At 36.3% G+C, this 17,980-nt stretch overlaps 1 protein-coding gene across 7 annotated transcripts in view; it reads left to right on the forward strand.

The window, feature by feature from the left end:
- HACE1 (HECT domain and ankyrin repeat containing E3 ubiquitin protein ligase 1) overlaps positions 1-17,980 on the forward strand; it is a 118,389-nt gene that overhangs the window by 70,817 nt on the left and 29,592 nt on the right. For all 7 annotated transcript variants that reach the window (XM_059889733.1, XM_005210843.5, XM_059889731.1 and 4 more), the window contains 7 exons: positions 3,681-3,749; positions 3,993-4,080; positions 10,624-10,735; positions 10,825-10,922; positions 11,094-11,181; positions 15,656-15,805; positions 16,353-16,549. In XM_059889733.1, coding sequence (XP_059745716.1) covers positions 3,681-3,749; positions 3,993-4,080; positions 10,624-10,735; positions 10,825-10,922; positions 11,094-11,181; positions 15,656-15,805; positions 16,353-16,549 — 802 coding nt within the window. The remainder of the gene's footprint in view (positions 1-3,680; positions 3,750-3,992; positions 4,081-10,623; positions 10,736-10,824; positions 10,923-11,093; positions 11,182-15,655; positions 15,806-16,352; positions 16,550-17,980) is intronic.

Below are 17,980 nucleotides of genomic sequence, written 5' to 3' on the forward strand. Positions count from 1 at the left end.
ATAACATGAACTTATTTGAATAGTAAACCCAAGTAGAATAAAAGCTGCATGTCTATATTATATCTGATATTGATAAATTTGAGACATGACTTTTAATTGAACTAACAAACTTAAACTACCTTTTATTTGTAGAAGATTATCCCAGATCACATGGAATTGAAAAATGTTGGATTAGTTCATGTATTACTGAGTTTCAGAATACTTAATTCATAGTATTTATTTTTAAGCCAATTAAATACAGCTTTTTTTACAAATTAATTTTGTCAATACTATCCAGAGATAGAGAAAAAAAGTCACTTGCATGTAATGTATATCCATAGGCATACAGAAACATGCAGCCAGACAGAACCACCCTATAGTTTCCATTCCAAAATTTTCCCTGTGAATCAGGTGCAACAGTATACAACTTATTATTTTATAGTTTACCTTTGAGTCCAGATTGTGTCTGGCAGATGGAACAAGTTAAGGTTACCTGCTCCTGACTAGAGCTTTTTACTAGGATTTGTGGAGACTTCTAAGATTTGTATTTGTCTTTGGCAAGTTATCTTCAGGAGGGTGTGGACTAGATTTTCAGTAAGAGAGATTTTATAACAGTTTATATTTTAAAAAGGCCTCTTTCCCTCCCACTTTTTCCTTCAGTCTCTGGTGATTGTGGGCAGAATTTTAGTTACCTTCTTGGATATTTATGTTTCAAAGACATGATGAGACTTAAATCTTCAGGGACAGAGGAAGAATATAAATTTCCTCCTAGGATTTTTAGTGCCTTTTGGATGGTTTTCGTATCCCAACAAAAGGTAGTAGGGCTACCTTGTACTTAGGGTGAGTGTCCTGTAAAAATAATTCTCTGGACTCAGGGTCAAATGGGGCTTTTCCAGGGTTAAAAATGAAGAGGCAGTTTGGTCACTTTGGTCATGGACATGATGAATCCATTGGATCATGCCAATTTTGCACAGCAGGGGATGGACCTCATCTTAATATTTTCCATTCACAGTGAGCCTTAGCAGTGATCACTATGATGGAAAAGTTGGCATGGGGTCAGGCATTAAATACCCAAGTGAGGGGAGGCAGTGCCATGGTAATGAATATTGGTGGGTCCAGGGGCCTTTTGCCTTCTCGTGTCCCTTTCTTTCCTCACTCACAGCCTTGATAACCCTGTCAGCTTTTGATTTGGCAGCAGGGAAGCCTCATGAGGCATGTTTCCTAGTTCTGCCTTGTGCAGGAGAAAGTGGAAAGTGGGTCAGGATCTGTATTAGACTATTCTTGTTCAGTTGCTCAATCTTGTCCAACTCTTTGCCACCCCATGGACTGCAACACGCCAGGCTTCCCTGTCCTTCACTATTTCCCAGACTTTGCTCAGACTCATGTCTGTTGTGTCAATGATGCCATCCAACCATCTTATCTTCTGTCAGTTAAGGAGTAGTTTTTGATTTCCGTTTCTACTTCTTGTTTTTTTTTTTTTTTTCTTTTACCTTAATCTTATGTGTTGTTACTGGAAAATTTTAGACGACAACACTGTGAGCCCCTTTGTAGGTGGCTGCTTTCCTTTCCAGGGTGTCCCAAGGGAGCATTCCAGAATGGTGGTCTGCCTATATTAGCATCATATGCTCAGGCTCTTGGGAAAAGCTCCCAGGCATCTGAAATGTAATATACAATTTTAGCATATTAGCATGCATGACATTGAATAATGCCCAGGAAGCGGCCAGGAGGTTTTGTGTTTATCAGAGAGCTAGTGTACCTCCTCAGGGTTCCTAGGAGGCACTGGCACCAGAGGTTTAGAATTTTTTATTTGTCCATTCATTTTTTCGGAGAAGGTAATGGCAGCCCACTCCAGTGTTCTTGCCTGGAGAATCCCAGGGACGGGGGAGTCTGGTGGGCTGCCGTCTATGGGGTCGCACAGAGTCGGATACGACTGAAGCAACTTAGCAGCAGCAGCAGCAGCAGCAGCAGCAGCACACACATTAATAGTCAGTTAAGGTCTTTATCATTAGTGGTCTCATCATCTCATTAGACCATATGGCCTTGATCACACTTCTCTGAGATTGTTGGATTATGGCATCCATAACCTTTTGGGTTGGATGCCTTAGGCAACACATGATGGGCACTATGTAAAAGCACGTCGCAGCAAGTCAGACCCTCAGCAAGTGGTACTCTTTTCCCAGATGGTGTTACTCACCTGAGTTAAGTGATAGTAAGCAGGCTGCAGCTAACAGGCATTCCCCTTGATTTACTGCAGTGGTAATCATGCAGTCCTGCTGATTATGCCAACCGTTTTATGTGCCAGTCTCCACCTATCAATAACCAGTGTTGTGGCTGGACTAATCCTTGATTCTTACTATGATTACAGATGTCCTTCAGCAATAACCATTGGAAACCTTTGAGGGGAGAAAGATTTATTACTTCTAGGACCTGGAAATTACATGGCACACGTGGGGTCACACAGTGAGGTTATTGTAGAGGGAGTGAGAAAATATGCATATAAGCTTGGGGTTGAGGGTGGAGGGGCACTTGGATTTTGAAAAGTGAAAGTCACTCAGTCGTGTCCGGCTCTTTGTGACCCCATGGATTACATAGTTTTCTTCAGGCCAGAAGACTGGGGTGGGTAGCCATTTCCTTCTCCAGGGGATCTTCCCAACCCAGGGATCGAACTTGGGTCTCCCATATTGCAGGCGGATTCTTTACCAGCTGAGCTGTCAGGCCCTAGCGTGACATGAATGAATTACATCCCAAGACACTCTGTTTCTCTTTAATTATATGGTCATCATGTAATATTCTGATTATTTTTTATTTTTCAAATCTTTGTCCAGGGAATCCCAAGAATAATGGAGTGGGTTGCCATGCCCTTCTCCAGGGGATCTTCCAACCCAGGGATCAAACCCACGTCTCTTGTATCTCCTGCATTGGCAGGCGGGTTCTTTACCACTACCGCCACCTGGGAAAGGTTTTGAGGACTCACTTTTTATTGGTGAATTTAAAACATACAAGTGGGAATATAAAGTATGAGAAGAGTAAAAGTCAGGTGATCCAAATGGTCAGTTATCAAAGTTAACCAGAATCTCTAAACACAGGAGCCTCAGTGGGAGGCATTCTGGCACTTTATCTAGTCGTGGGGCTGGCATTGTGTTTATTCAAGATAGCCGTCTTTGAAGTGGATGCCTCACCAACCAAGCCTTAAGTCAGGCACTTGCATTACAAAGCAGAGAAAACCCAGTTTCTGATGAAGAAAAGCTATAATTTCTTTGTAATAGCAGAAATAAAAAATACAATGCTGTTTTGGTTCTATTCTAATTTTCAGGATACTCATTGAACTGATCTGGAATTAATACAGAATATTTGAGTTTTAAACATCGATATGTGTTATTAACATGTAGGATGGTGAATGTTACTTTGTATAGGATCATTTAATTATATGTTGGCAACAGAGATACTTAAAACTTCGAGGTTTTTAAAAAGTCACTTTATATCATCTGTTAATGAAAAATTATTTTATTATCTATATGAGTGTGTGTGTATAGTTATATATTTCACATTATAAATTGACTAGGCATGCCTCAGAGTCTATAAAGAAAATCCAATCCCCATTTTCTTTTTTGATTAGAAGCCAGTCGAATTCAATACATAGTCAAATTTACCGTATCATCAACTTTTGTCTATGTATTCTGATTGTTTTTTACCCTTCACAGAATGACTTCGCCCCGTTTCATTGAATTTGTCTGCAAACATGATGAAGTTTTAAAATGCTTTGTTAACAGGTAAAACTTTCTTGGTTTAATGGACTGCTCTTGTAACTTTTTCTTTCTTACAGTTTTTATCTCAACAGAAAAAATATTACTTCTATTATTATCTAAAAAATGTTCATTGACAAGTACAAGTATAGTAGGTGTGGGTTAATATGTATTTTTATTCTATTTCAATATCTGTGTATCTAAATTTATATGTCACTTAATGCTACTCATCCTTCCCATTTATACAAGCAGCGCATGTTTTTCTTTTAGGAATCCCAAGATTATATTTGACCACTTTCACTTCCTTCTCGAATGTCCTGAATTGATGTCAAGATTCATGCATATCATAAAGGCACAGGTAGTGCTTTTTAAAATCTCTCTTTAGCCTGTCTAAGGAAAATTAAGTTTTTAATTTGAATACTATTCAGTAATTACTAGAGACCACCTACTGTAAGTGAAGTGACTTTACCTTATTCTTTAGTATATGGCATTACCCTAATGTGTTACTTTTGTATGAGGTGTAAATTTAAGAAATGTGTATTGAGTGCCTACTGTGTGCAAAGATAGCACCTTGTCACATTCCTGAAATGGAACACTAATCCTGTAAGGCCAGTGGTTCTTGGGGATTTTATCCCCAAATACATTTGGAAAATATAACAAATGCCTTGTTGGGGATTTATAAAGCATATCAGCAGTTTACTAAAGGCTTTGGAAGCCCTTTGGTAAATACAGTGGTTTAACTTTGTTAACCCTCCAAACTTATTTGACCTGAGAGCTTTCCTTCCCAAGGGTTCATTCCGTATATCTCATTTTTATGAGACGTGCTTGGGAAAAGCTCATTTTGCTACTTGCCAGCTATGTGACTTTGGGCATCTTTCTAATATTCTTGAGCCTTGAGATCTTCTTTTACAAAAACAGAGATAATGATTCTTTAACTTCATAAAACTGCTGTTGTGAAGAATATGTTTTAAATAGTGACTGGTATATATATTCAATAAGTGGTAATTGTTTTGGAGATCAAAAGCATATGTTCTATCTCCAAAGGGATCTTAATTCAGCCTAGCAGGGGAGATAATAAATATACTTGTAAAATACTGTAATTGTAGTATCACAGTTTTACCTAGTTCTTCAGGAGTTTGAGGGAGGAAGGGCTTGTGTTTGGCTGCTGTAGTCAAGGGAGATTTTAAAGACGAGGTGGATTTTAATCTAGACTTTGAAAAACATGCAAATTTTTGATAGGAATAAATAGGGAAGATGAACATTCTAGCCAAGATATGGATCAGGGCATGTAGATGGAAAAGTTGGTTAAAGCAGGAATTTTGTGTAGGTGAGGAATGAGAGTAGATTAGGGTTATACTACATGGAATCGTGATTGCCAGATTGAAGAATTTTCATTTGCTAGACTGTCAGGAGCCACTCGGAGAAAGCAATGGCAACCCACTCCAGTACTCTTGCCTGGAAAATCCCATGGATGGAGGAGCCTGGTAGGCTGCAGTCCATGGGGTCGCTAAGAGTCGGACACGACTGAGCGACTTCACTTTCACTTTTCACTTTCATGCATTGGAGAAGGAAATGGCAACCCACTCCAGTGTTCTTGCCTGGAGAATCCCAGGGACTGGGGAGCCTGGTGGGCTGCTGTCTATGGGTCGCCCAGAGTCGGACACGACTGAAGTGACTTAGCAGCAGCAGCAGGAGCCACTGATAACTTTATTTCAGGAGAATAACATGATCCTGCCAAAGTTTTAGGAAATAATTTGTCTGAAATGTAGGCTAGACTGGAGGCAAAGGTTTGGTTATTAGTCATAAGGTAAATGCTATAGGTGTTTTAAAATGTCTTCAGGGACAGTGATCCTTTCAATAATTAAAAAAAAGCTAAGAACTAAGCCTTATAAAATTATACACATGTATATAGGTCTTTGGCATCTGTTTAATAATGATGATGTAAAAGAGAAAGTAGTGCTAATAACTTACATTTATTGAATGCTAACTTTAGGTCAGGTTCCATACATTTGTTTTATATAGATTATTTTATTTTCATAGCAATCATATGATATAGCTACTTATTTACTGAAGAGGTTAAATAACTTAAGTCATTCAGCTGCTTAGTGGGGGAACTAGAATCTAAAAAATTTTCTCTGGTTCTTAAATTCATTTTCTTAATCTACACTATTATCCATTCTAGGGTAAATGCGATTATAGGTAAAAGAAACTTATAGTTTTTGAAAGAGGTAGTTTGTTATTTTTAATACTGTCTCTGTTTTTCACTTCCTTTTCCCTCTTCCCTTCCTGAGTGATTCATTCAAAAACCATCTGGATTAGCTATCCACCTTCTTGACTCACAGAAGGGGTTTTGTCGCCTAACCAATACAGGTGTCCACATGGCAGAGTGGTGGCCCAGTGAGAGGTTTTGGAACTTGGATGTGCTAAAGGAGGGTGTATGTGTGGAAGAGGAGCTCAACATAGAGTGTGTGAGTTGGAGCAGTATATGGAGGATGTCCAGTGTGCAAGCTGGTGATAGTTGCTCAGAGTAGTTTGACAGAACTTGAGTGGAGTAACAGAGCTTGAGTGGGGTATAGGGTGTCTATGCAATGAATGGTCCACATCAGTGACAGAAGATTGATTATGTATGAGGTAGGGCAGTTGACTGAATTAGTAAAGATAATGGAAGCCTAGCGTCTTACTGTTGGAGAAAGGAGTTAAAAGATGGAGGAAGACAATGAATCATGTACTGTTGAATTAGAATTGGAGATACCAGTGTGAACTTAAGAGTTTCCAGTGTCAGTAGATAGATATAGCAAATCTGGGACCCACTTCTTGGCCTCTGAATACCATTCTCAGTAGACTAGGACCTGTTGGAGAAATGGCTAATTTAGGGAACGTGTGAGATGAACCTGCATCATCTTATCGTGCAAGAAAGTTGTTCAAAGAATGATGAGATTGTGTCAAAATGATTCAGAAGCAGCTTGAATAGGCTCTAGTGGCCAAATTTGGAATAATTTGAACATCAAAATAAATATTGATGGCAAAATACTGCAAATAAAATTGAAGCTCATAAGTCTATAGTGAAAGAATTAATGAATAAATGGAAACTATGATGAAGGGTGGTATATTTTTATAATCTCAAAGCATCTCCTTTTAGAATACTAATTATAAAGATTAAAAATGAACTTTACAGTGGAAAAGTTTGGCAATGGTCCCAGCAGACATACCAGTGTGCCAGGACTGAGAATATGGCATCACTTCTTAGATACTGTTGACAAAGATACACACCCTGAATTTAATCATGGGAAATCATGGTTGTTGTTATTCTGTCACTAAATTGTGTCCCATTCTCTGTGACACCATAATAATCAGACTAACTCTAATTGAGAGACATTCTACAATATAATTTACAATATAAGCAATCTTTAAATGTAGGTCCTGAAAATTAAGAAAGCACAGAACAACTGTGCCAAATGAAAGAGACAGATATTAATAAATACAGTTCATGAGTCATTACGCTATACAGGATATTATTTGGAACCTGGCAAAACTTGAAATGGGGGTCTGAAGATTAGATATATCAGTGTTAATTTCCTGATTTTGATGATTGTGAACTGCTTATGTAGATGAATTCTCTTGTTTGTAGGATATATACACTAAAGTATTTTCTAGGACTGTGTGGACATCATATTAGCAGCTTACTCACATTAGGGGGAAGAAGACACCATTGTACTATACTAAGAAACTGGAGGCTATAACAGAAAAAAGTAAAAACAACTACCTCTGCTAAGATTGACTTCTTCTTCTGTTGGTGGTTTTCAGGTGGCCTGGTAGTTAAAGGGAGAGACATTTTGTATTGCTGTACAAATACTGTTAAGAGGAGCCTCTGTTATCAGTCCTGTTTTGTGAATTATTTTATGGAAATACAGGTACTCAGAAAGTTTACATACAGAAATGTGTCCTTTGGTTTTGTAGGCATATGTACATATATGTGTTGGGGAGATATTTTGATCTTAACAGGTAACTTACTAGCTTTTTGTACCTTTTAATGTTACATTTGAATTACTTTTTAAAAAAAGTTGCCATGTGTGTTTATTTTAAAACTGGTTCTCATTTTCTAGATAAAGGATAGAGTTTAATATTTAATCTCTTATAATGGCAAATAGGTTTATTGTCATTTAAAATACTTATTTGCAGTCATTTTAACATTGGTGTGAGTGATAAGAGCAGTATGTGTTAGCATCCTCAGTTCAGTTCAGTTGCTCAGTCGTGTCCGACTTTGCGACCCCATGGTCTGCAGCATACCAGGCTTCCCTGTCTGTCACCAACTCCCGGAGCCTGCTCAAGTTCATATTCATTGAGTTGGTGACGCCATCCAACCATCTCGTCCTCTATTGTCCCCTTCTCCTCCTATCTTCAGTCTTTCCCAGCATCAGGGTCTTTTCCAATGAGTCAGTTCTTCGTATCAGGTGGCCAAAGTTAGGATTCTGGGAGGTGAGTATTTGCACAAATTACCTAACCTCTTGGTTCTGCATTTTTCCCTTCTGTAAAATGGGAATAATAATAATGAGTCCCTTTTTCTCAGAGTGTTGTAAAGGTTATATGTGAAAATGCATGTTAAATGCTTAAAATAGTACCTGGCTTATAGGTGCTTTAATAAACGTTAGCTAATTTGTGATTATAATAATAACTGTCTTCATTTAATCCTCAGAATTAGCCCTTCCAAGTAGGTATGATTTCCCCCACTTTACAGGTAGGAATACTGAGAGGATTACATGTAGGAAGTTCTGAGAGGATTGGTAATTCCCTTCAGGTCACAAACCTAGTAGTGATTGATCTGGGATTTCAAAACATTGTTCATCAAAATTCAAAGCCCGTATTTAAATACATTACTTCTGTGTAATGTTTTCTCCTCTTTTACCTAGATTTTAGGAATAATCAGCATTAAAATGTCAAGCACTTACATTCTAGTCTGTGTACTAAAAATGAAATATACCCAGTAATGAATATAACAATAGCAACATTTTATTCAAGATGTGGAAAACTTCTAGAAGTATGGATAAAATTATACATTTAATTTTGGAAAGGGAACATTTTTTCTTATTGGAAGAACAGATATTAAAAGGCAAAAATTAATCTTGCACAAGTTATTTTCATAAAAATATTTTATTAAGAATTGGTTGAAAGTGGTGTTTAAGTCTTTTGAAGCAAAACTAATATTTAGCTCAGATAAAGAAATTTACTGGTGTCCTAAAAATTGCATGAGAGAGAACCTCTTTGTGGTGTTGGATATTGATCATATTTATCTCTTGAAACTGTTGCCTTTTCTGGTATTGCAGCACCCTGATTCTCCTTTGACTTTCCTAGCTGTGTGTATCATTTGGTAATAAACAAATTCTCAGTATTGACCTGTGATCATAAACTTCTCCATTCTTGGTGTATGTCCCTGTATCTTTAATGTCTTGAACATGAGATATTACCTTATCTCCTATATTATCTTCATTCATGACTCTTTCTAGTGTCTCACCTGCAGAACATTCTAGTATTTATTTCCAAGCTCTTAGTAGTTATATCCCTATTAACCTTAAATTCAGAATTTATAAGATCTCATTTGTTATCTTCACCAGTACCTTCTAGGAATTGGGGTAGATAGTGGTGGGGCAGGGGGTTCCCCCTCTAAGCTATTTCTGATGTAAATTTCTGTCCTTAGAGTCCTTCTCTTAAAGGAGTAATGTCTTTCAGATTTTCTTAATTATTCTTTCCTACCATGACCAGGACCATATCACTCAATTACTAGTATTTCAGCTGCTGTGTAGATGGCCTCCCTTTATCCTGGTACTACTCTCATTTTAATTACTGCATTTACCATGCTATTTCTCTGACCAGGTACCTTCAGTGGCCATTGTGTCTTGACTCAAAGGATCCATAATTATGTCCTTGATTTACTTACAAAAACTTATTTCCTTCAATGTATATAGGGTTATGCTGGCACCTTCACTGCCTCTTCCAGGGGATGTGGTTTCTTTTGTGCCTTTTTTCTTGTCTCCCTTAGCCTGGTGTGCTTTCTTTTCCTCCTGCTTGAGCAGATCCTACCCACTTATAAGTCCTGGTTCAGACCAGGATCCCATGAAGCCTTTGTACTCCACTCATCTACACAGTCTCAAAATTCTTGGTGCACTGTGATCTGTACATTACTGTTTAGAACTTGGTATCATTATATGTGTTGTATTGTTTCAGTGTTAGTCTCATCTCTTTATACTGAACAGTTTCTAGCAGTGAAATTTTTACAGCTCTTGTTACCTGGAGTATCCGCACATTCTAGGTACTTGGTAATACTTTCAGATTAATAAAATTACAAATCATTTACAGTTTGTATATCTGGCAAATGAACGAAAGGTAGAGACTATCTTAACTGTTCACAAGATCTTATTTTTCAGTTTTTAGGGTAGAGGAAGGAAAGAAAAACAGTTTAACAAATTCCATTTTAGTTTCTACATATGTTCGAAGGATAGAAGTTAGAATTAGGTGTAAAGATTGTTTTCATAGAAAATTAAATGGAATATGCAACATAACTTTTCTGGATATGGAAATTCATTTTTACAAACCTTTTGGGGTTTAAAAGAAATAGAGTGTGTGTTCAATTGTGTGTCTGATATTAAATTCTTCTAATTTATCAAGTCTTCTCTGTAGATAATGCAGGGAATTAAAAGAAATACACTATCTAGGTAGCAAAGTATTTCAACTTAGATTGGCCTTTTTGTGAATAGTAAATAAAATGTCAGAACATTATTTAGAACTAATTATAAATGTATAAGAATGATTATTTGTAGAAAGGACATTTAGAATGCTAGTTAAGTAAATCTTATAGTTAAGTGACTGCAGTCCTGCTAACATATTTCACTGTTATTTGTTGGGGTAGCCATTTAAAGATCGCTGTGAATGGTTCTATGAACATTTGCATTCAGGACAGCCAGATTCAGACATGGTGCACAGGCCAGTGAATGAAAATGATATCCTGCTGGTTCATAGAGGTATGTTTAGAAATGATATGTGTATAAGACACAAAATACTAGTTTTTGTAAATTTTAGTATGTAAAATTAACCACTGCTACATATTTAGATTCTATTTTTAGGAGTAGCTGTGAAGTTGTGTCAAAAGCAAATTGTGCAAAGCTAAAGCAAGGAATTGCTGTACGGTTCCATGGAGAAGAAGGCATGGTGGGTATACAAATAAGTGTTGTTAAGATCACTGTCTATAAAAGATTGAAAAGCCTTTGCATAAAGTTTAATATTTAATTGATAATGGAAGAAATTTAATGTTATTATAATTTAGAAAAAATTTCACCATTATATTTCTATTGATACTTAATCTTATTTTCTTGAACTCAGGGTCAAGGTGTTGTCCGTGAGTGGTTTGATATTCTGTCTAATGAGATAGTCAATCCTGATTATGCATTGTTTACCCAGTCAGCTGATGGTAAGTTGTACAGTTAAGATGACTTTTTCTGTGATTTGTCACATTTTCAGACTGCACTACTTCAGTGCCTTTTATCCTTTGATTTCTACAGTAGCCTGTGAGCTAGGGTGACTGTTCCCTTTTCATAGATGAGGAAATTGAAATTCAGAGTTTTTGTCTACGATAGCCATTCACAAGTGGTAGGATCATGAATAGAACCTGACTCAGCGTAGCATTCTTTCCTCTATAAGCAGTTGGTTCTCAAATGCTTATCTCAAGTACTGTTGCTGGCCTCAAGGAAGTTTTCTTCAGTTATTTGTAAAATAAAGCTAAATTTATTCAATTTAAGGCTTGACCTTTAGTCTACTTTTCTTGAATTAAAATTTCCTTTTATAAAATGGTACTAGTAGATGAACTTTTAAAAAAATATAAGTCCTTGTTTGGAAAAATTAAAATTTGCTAACCCTATATGAGTTTCCAACTCTTGGAAGTTTTTTGATCATTAAAAGCAAGTCTAGAAGTCATGGTATTAAATCTTAACTTATAGTATGTTTACATTACTATAGTAACTTTGTTTTCAGTCCTTTTAAAAGATTGACGTGGTAACTAAAAAGCTTTTATTTAATCATGTAATACAGATAAAAGACTCTTCCTTATTGAAATGTTGTTTGCTGCCTACAGACTTACAGTTTGATATTGTAGGCTAAAGGGCTTCCCTGGTGGCTCAGACGGTATAGAAATCTGCCTGCATTGTGGGAGACCTGGGTTCGATTCCTGGGTGGGGAAGATCCCCTGGAGAAGGGAATGGCAACCCACTCCAGTATTCTTGCCTGAAGGATTTCATGGACAGAGGAGACTGCTGAACTGCATCCATGATTCCTAAGAGTCGGACACAACTAAGTGACTAACACACATACATTGTAGACTAAATGGAAGTGGTTACCACCTCATGTGTATAAGATATACCTGAGAGTTTTCTAACTTAAGAAGACTTACATCCAAGTGAAGGTGGGATTTCAGGTTTTAAATGCTTTGTACAATTGCTTTTGTTTTCTGAAAATTTTTTCTTTCTCAGTGTTTAAATTTTTCTGTAAGAAGAGAGTGTCTCATTAATTATAGTTTCTGATTGCATTCAACCAAGCCACCAGAAATCTCCACTGAATAAGAAGGATGACTGTAAGAGAAGCAAGTGGGGCTGGGCTTCATGATGCTAGGCAAATGCAGGAATTCACCTGTTTGATGGGCTCCTCAAATACACTTGGTCTATTTGAGATTATTTAGGAATGTGGGACTTGCTGCTTTAATTCTGTAACCTTTTGATTATTTTCTCTGAGATAAATTGGCATCTTTGTGATTTTTATGACAAATTTGATGAAGCCCTGGTTTAGCTATTTAGACCTAATCTCTGAAGCAGGATTTAGCATTCAGTTCAGTTCAGTCACTCAGTTGTGTCCGACTCTTTGCGACCCCATGAATCCCAGCACGCCAGGCCTCTGTGTCCATCACCAACTCCCGGAGTTCACTCAAACTCAGGTCCATCGAGTCGGTGATGCCATCCAGTCATCTCATCCTCTGTTGTCCCCTTTTCCTCCTGCCCCCAGTCCCTCCCAGCATCATGATCTTTTCCAATGAGTCAACTCTTTACATGAGTTGGCCAAAGTATTGGAATTTCAGCTTCAGTATCAGTCCTTCCAATGAACACCCAGGACTGATCTCTCTTAGGATAGACTGGTTGGACCTCCTTGCAGTCCAAGGGACTCTCAAGAGACTTCTCCAACACCACAGTTCAAAAGCATCAATTCTTTGGCACTTAGCTTTCTTCACAGTCCAACTCTCACATCCATACATGACCACTGGAAAAACCATAGCCTTGACTAGATGGACCTTTTTTGGCAAAATAATATCTCTGCTTTTTAATATTAAGACATTGTATTTTAGATTTATGTTTTTTCTTTATAGTCCCTTATTCTGAGCTGTCTCTTTAGTTTCATATCTGAGAAATATATTTGGTGTGAAATCATTAGATTGCACACCAGATGTACTTACTCATTCTTGCTGGCTCAGTTGCTAAAGAATCCGCCTATAATGCAGAAGACAGCCTGCAGTGCAGAATATCTGGGTTTGATCCCTGGGTCAGGAAGACCGCCTGGAGAAGGAATGGCACCCTACTCCAGTATTCTTACCTGGGAAATTTCAGGAACAGAGGAGCCTGGCAGGCTACAGTCCATGGGGTTGCAAGAGTTAGACACAGCTTAGGTATTAAACCATCACCACCACTTACTCTACAGATTTATAGCAGATAATATGTTGAAGCACATAGACCATAAAGTTTGTGACTTGTCCTTTTCATGAGCCATATAAGTTTTCTCTTTGGGGTTATATTATTAGTAAATTAAAAAGTAGATGAAAACATTTTCTTGTTCTAGAAAGTTACATTTAGGATTCCCAAATATGGGAGATGCTTGGATAGACCTAATGTATACAGTAATTTCTTTAAAACTTGCTTTCTAATTAAATTAAGATGCTTATTATAGAGCAGTAGTCATGGAGGGGAGGGACCAGTGCCTTTGGTGTGTTCTACTGAATGTCAGTCCTTGTACTGTCCTTTTGGCTGTGATCTTGGGCTTATAAATATAATATTTCTGCAGCTCAATTCCCATATTTGAAAATGGTGAGTACCTGTGGTTTGTAATGTAGAGGGAAAATAGCTGATGTCTAAAAATGCTTAGTCCAATGCCTGGCACATAGAAATCAGAAATAAATATTAGGGGCTATTATTACTATTCTATGAAAATGATATTTTCTTATTGAATAGGTTTTTTCTGAGATGATGAAATGTCACAGCTTTACGGATTTGAACTTAAAGCATGACATAAACTTTATATTCTATCTTAATTCATTTTCAAGTTAAAAACTTATGCATTTCCTGAAGACTTTTCCCCTTATTTCCTTTTTGTTTTTTTGATTTCTCTATATCTATTCTTTTTGATAATTCAGATTTCCCGGTAAGTACTTAAAGAAGTTATGTACAGACTTATGAGGGGAAATAGGTAAAATTGTGATTATTCTCAGAATATTGTTATTTTTGAAATTATATTTTTTTGTCTTTGAAGTGTTTCTTCATCTCACAAAACTTTGCTTTGACTTTTAATACCCAGTCTTACATTGTGACTGGGAATGATTCTCAAAAGATACTTTACAGTGGCCCTTTTAAGTCATTCAGCTGTAAGTATCCATACATGTACCTTACATTTAAGTAAACTTACTACTGGTCATGGTAATTTAGTCCAGTGCCAGCACTGATAAAGACCAGCGAAGCACAAAGAGTTTATGGATGCTCCTGTTGAGTAGTTTCAGTTGTGTATCTGTTATGTCATCCAGCAAGTGAGACAGAGACTGCCCTTGGACAGACTTTCATGTCTTTAGTTCCCAGCACTGTGCAGGGGTTAGAGGTGATGCTCATCAATGGGTATTGAATAAATTTGGCCAACAAACAAAAATGTATGCTCAATAACCAAACATTTTACTTTCCAATACTTTGCTTTTCCTTTACTTATTTTTTGATGTTATTTCATTAGATTTATCAGTTATTCTTTCTTTTTGCCCAAGTTGCCTAGAAGAGAAATATATAGGATGATCTTAATAAATATTGTTGAGTGAATGAGAGAATTTGTAATTTGAGGTAGTGATCACATGAAAAGATAAGAAAAGAGAATTGAAATCTTGCTGTTTAGGTTTTTCCATTGCACTGTTTTGTTTTTTTTTTTTTGAGACTGTTTCATTGTGGTAAAATATACATAACATAAAATTTACCATTTTAACCATTTAGAAGTGTATACTTCACTGGCCTTAAGTATATTCATCACTATCTGTTTCCAGGCTTTTTTTCCCCCACATAAATGGAATTGCACTCCATTGCACTAGAGTTTGGCAGTAGTAATTATTACTGATACTGTTTTAACTTTTATACCTCAGTGGTACCTATTCAAACTTGTTTATTTGTTATGATGAAAACAGTTGTACATTTAGAAATTTTAGTTATTCTCTTACAGTGCTCTATTCTCTGAGGAACAAAATGAGGTGAACACCTGCTACACTGGGCACGTATAGATGAATGAGACAATGTCTGCCCTAATTCACAGCCTAAATAGTTATTTCCACATTGCTTGGGAAAATGTGAACATGTGTGCACATGTGTTTGTTTATGTGTTTCTGGGATCTCTCTGACACATCTTCCAGCTACCTTCAGTGAAAAGTATTCTAAAATTTTCTCTCTGCACAGGCTTCCTTTAATATGTATATGAAAATTAATGATTATCTTTAGTATTTTCAATTCCACTGTTAAATATTCCACACAGAACCTTCTTACAGAAGTTTATGCACATTGTAACCTTAGCTTTGCTGAAGTTGTCTGTGAACTAATAATTTACCTGCATTAAATGATCTCTCTTATACATAATCTTAAAAATAAATTATTTTATCTTGATTTTAATAGGAACAACTTTTCAACCCAATAGCAACTCCTCTGTAAATCCTGATCACTTGAACTATTTCCGGTTTGCTGGACAGATCTTGGGATTAGCTCTGAACCATAGGCAACTGGTGAACATTTACTTCACGAGATCATTCTATAAGCACATTCTTGGTATGGCTCTATTGTTATTTCCATAGACATAAATTTAAAGTGTTTTTTAATAGTCAGGGAAAGCTAAGTAAGCCGTAGCAGTTGGGTGAATAATTTTTATTTTGATTGGAGATTTATTTGATTGATGTTATTTTGCTCTGCTATTTTGCTCTCTGCATATGTAAGGCATTTGAGGGCCTGAGAGAGAGGAAAAAATAATCTACATTTTTGATAAAAATTTATTCCCATTTTAGTGTATATATGTTTGTGCTAAAAATGCATTTTAATATGAATATACTTAAGAGAATTGGCACTTTTAAAAGTTTATAATAATTTCCTGAAGAGCTCTTTCAAAGAAAGGCTAATTGTAGAAATGTGGCAGTAACATAAGCTTAAATTTACAGACTTCCAAATTTAGGAATTAGCGTTCATTTAAATCATGCTCTGAATTAGATTGTAATATTTTGCAGTTTTACAGAGTATCTGTAGAGGGCAGTGTTTCACCATTAAACAGATAAGGAAAGGCAGTAACATTTAGAATATAACTGCTGTATGTTTGCATTTTTAGGTATTCCTGTGAATTACCAAGATGTGGCATCCATTGATCCAGAATATGCCAAAAACTTGCAATGGATTTTAGATAATGATATTAGTGATTTGGGTCTAGAATTAACTTTTTCTGTTGAGACTGATGTGTTTGGAGCAATGGAAGAGGTGCCCTTGAAACCTGGGGGTGGAAGTATTCTTGTAACACAAAATAACAAAGTAAGTATTCAAATTTTTACCTTAGCCATTGTTTGCAACTTAGCCCTGATATTTTGCTAATTGCTCCAAAGTCTTGGCACTAGCTAGAAAAACTTTTACTGTTAGAGTTTTGTAACATTTATAGCAGATAAAATATGTAAACTGAGTAAACCATCAAATAAACTTCAAATTGTAAAGGATCATTTCCGTGCTGTGTTAGATATCCTGAGGCAGTTTCTTAAGCAGCCTAGAGCACAGTTCAGTTGATTGTGTAAGTTGGGCATGTGCATATCAAACATGCGATTAGAAATACAAACTCACATCAATATCATATTTGCACTAAATCACTGTTTTATCTTTTAAAAGTGAAATATTGAGTTCTAACACAGAGAAAAAATTCCAGTGTTTAAACTTTGTACACACTTTTGGGATCCACTATATTCTGTTAGACCTGTGAATTTGATTTTGTTTTTAACTTTATAACTTGATTATTTTTATCTCCTGTTTGTATATATATTTTTAAAAACTTTGTGCATGTTTTAAATTACACTGTTAAAAGTTGTATTACTTTAATATATAATATGGGCTTCCCTTGTGGCTCAACTGGTAAAGAATCCGCCTGCAATGTGGAAAACCTGGGTTCAGTCTCTGAGTTGGGAAGACCCCCTGGAGAAGGGAAAGGCTACCTACTCCAATATTCTGGCCTGGAGAATTCCATGGACTGTATAGTCCATGGGATCACAAAGAGTCAGACACGACTGAGTGACTTTCACTTTTTTTTTTTCAATATATGTTTTATGTTTTGATAAATTAGGAAATTGAGAGTCAGAAAATCTGATTTTGGAATTCCAGTTCGGTCACTTAGCAGCAGCAGCAGCACTTACCAGCAGCAACTTATGGTAAAACAGAACTAAAACCTTTTTCCTTTCCTTTCATTGGATTTTAGTTCCAAGACCGCTTCAGGATCAGCTAACTATAAAAATAATAATCATTGAATCATTTTGTAGACTAAAGACTTAATGTAATTTTTGTTTGTTTGTTTTTTTAAAGGCCAAAAGACTTGGCCATATTTTAACCTGTTTGAGCTTCAGTTTTCTATTCTGTATAACTGGAATAATAACACCTTCCATGCAGAATTGGTACCAGCATTTTGTAAACTGAAAAACACAACTCAAACATTAGTTGTTATTGAATAGTTTTCTATAAAAATAGATTATTGGGTTTCACATATCTATAGGAATGAAGACCTAAGTTAAGCTATGTAATTTTACTTTTTGAAACTTAGATACTATACATATTAAAAAAATACATGAAATTTAGGTTTGGAAAATAAAATTAGGAGCTGAAGTTTTGCACATTTATACTTACTAATTTGGTCTACCCTCTCATTTTACACATGAAGACTCTGAAGTCTGAAGAGTTAATGGTAAAGCTGGAGCCAAAACCCAGGTT

Source organism: Bos taurus, chromosome 9 (genome assembly GCF_002263795.3).
Source record: "Bos taurus isolate L1 Dominette 01449 registration number 42190680 breed Hereford chromosome 9, ARS-UCD2.0, whole genome shotgun sequence".
NCBI lineage: Eukaryota > Metazoa > Chordata > Mammalia > Artiodactyla > Bovidae > Bos > Bos taurus.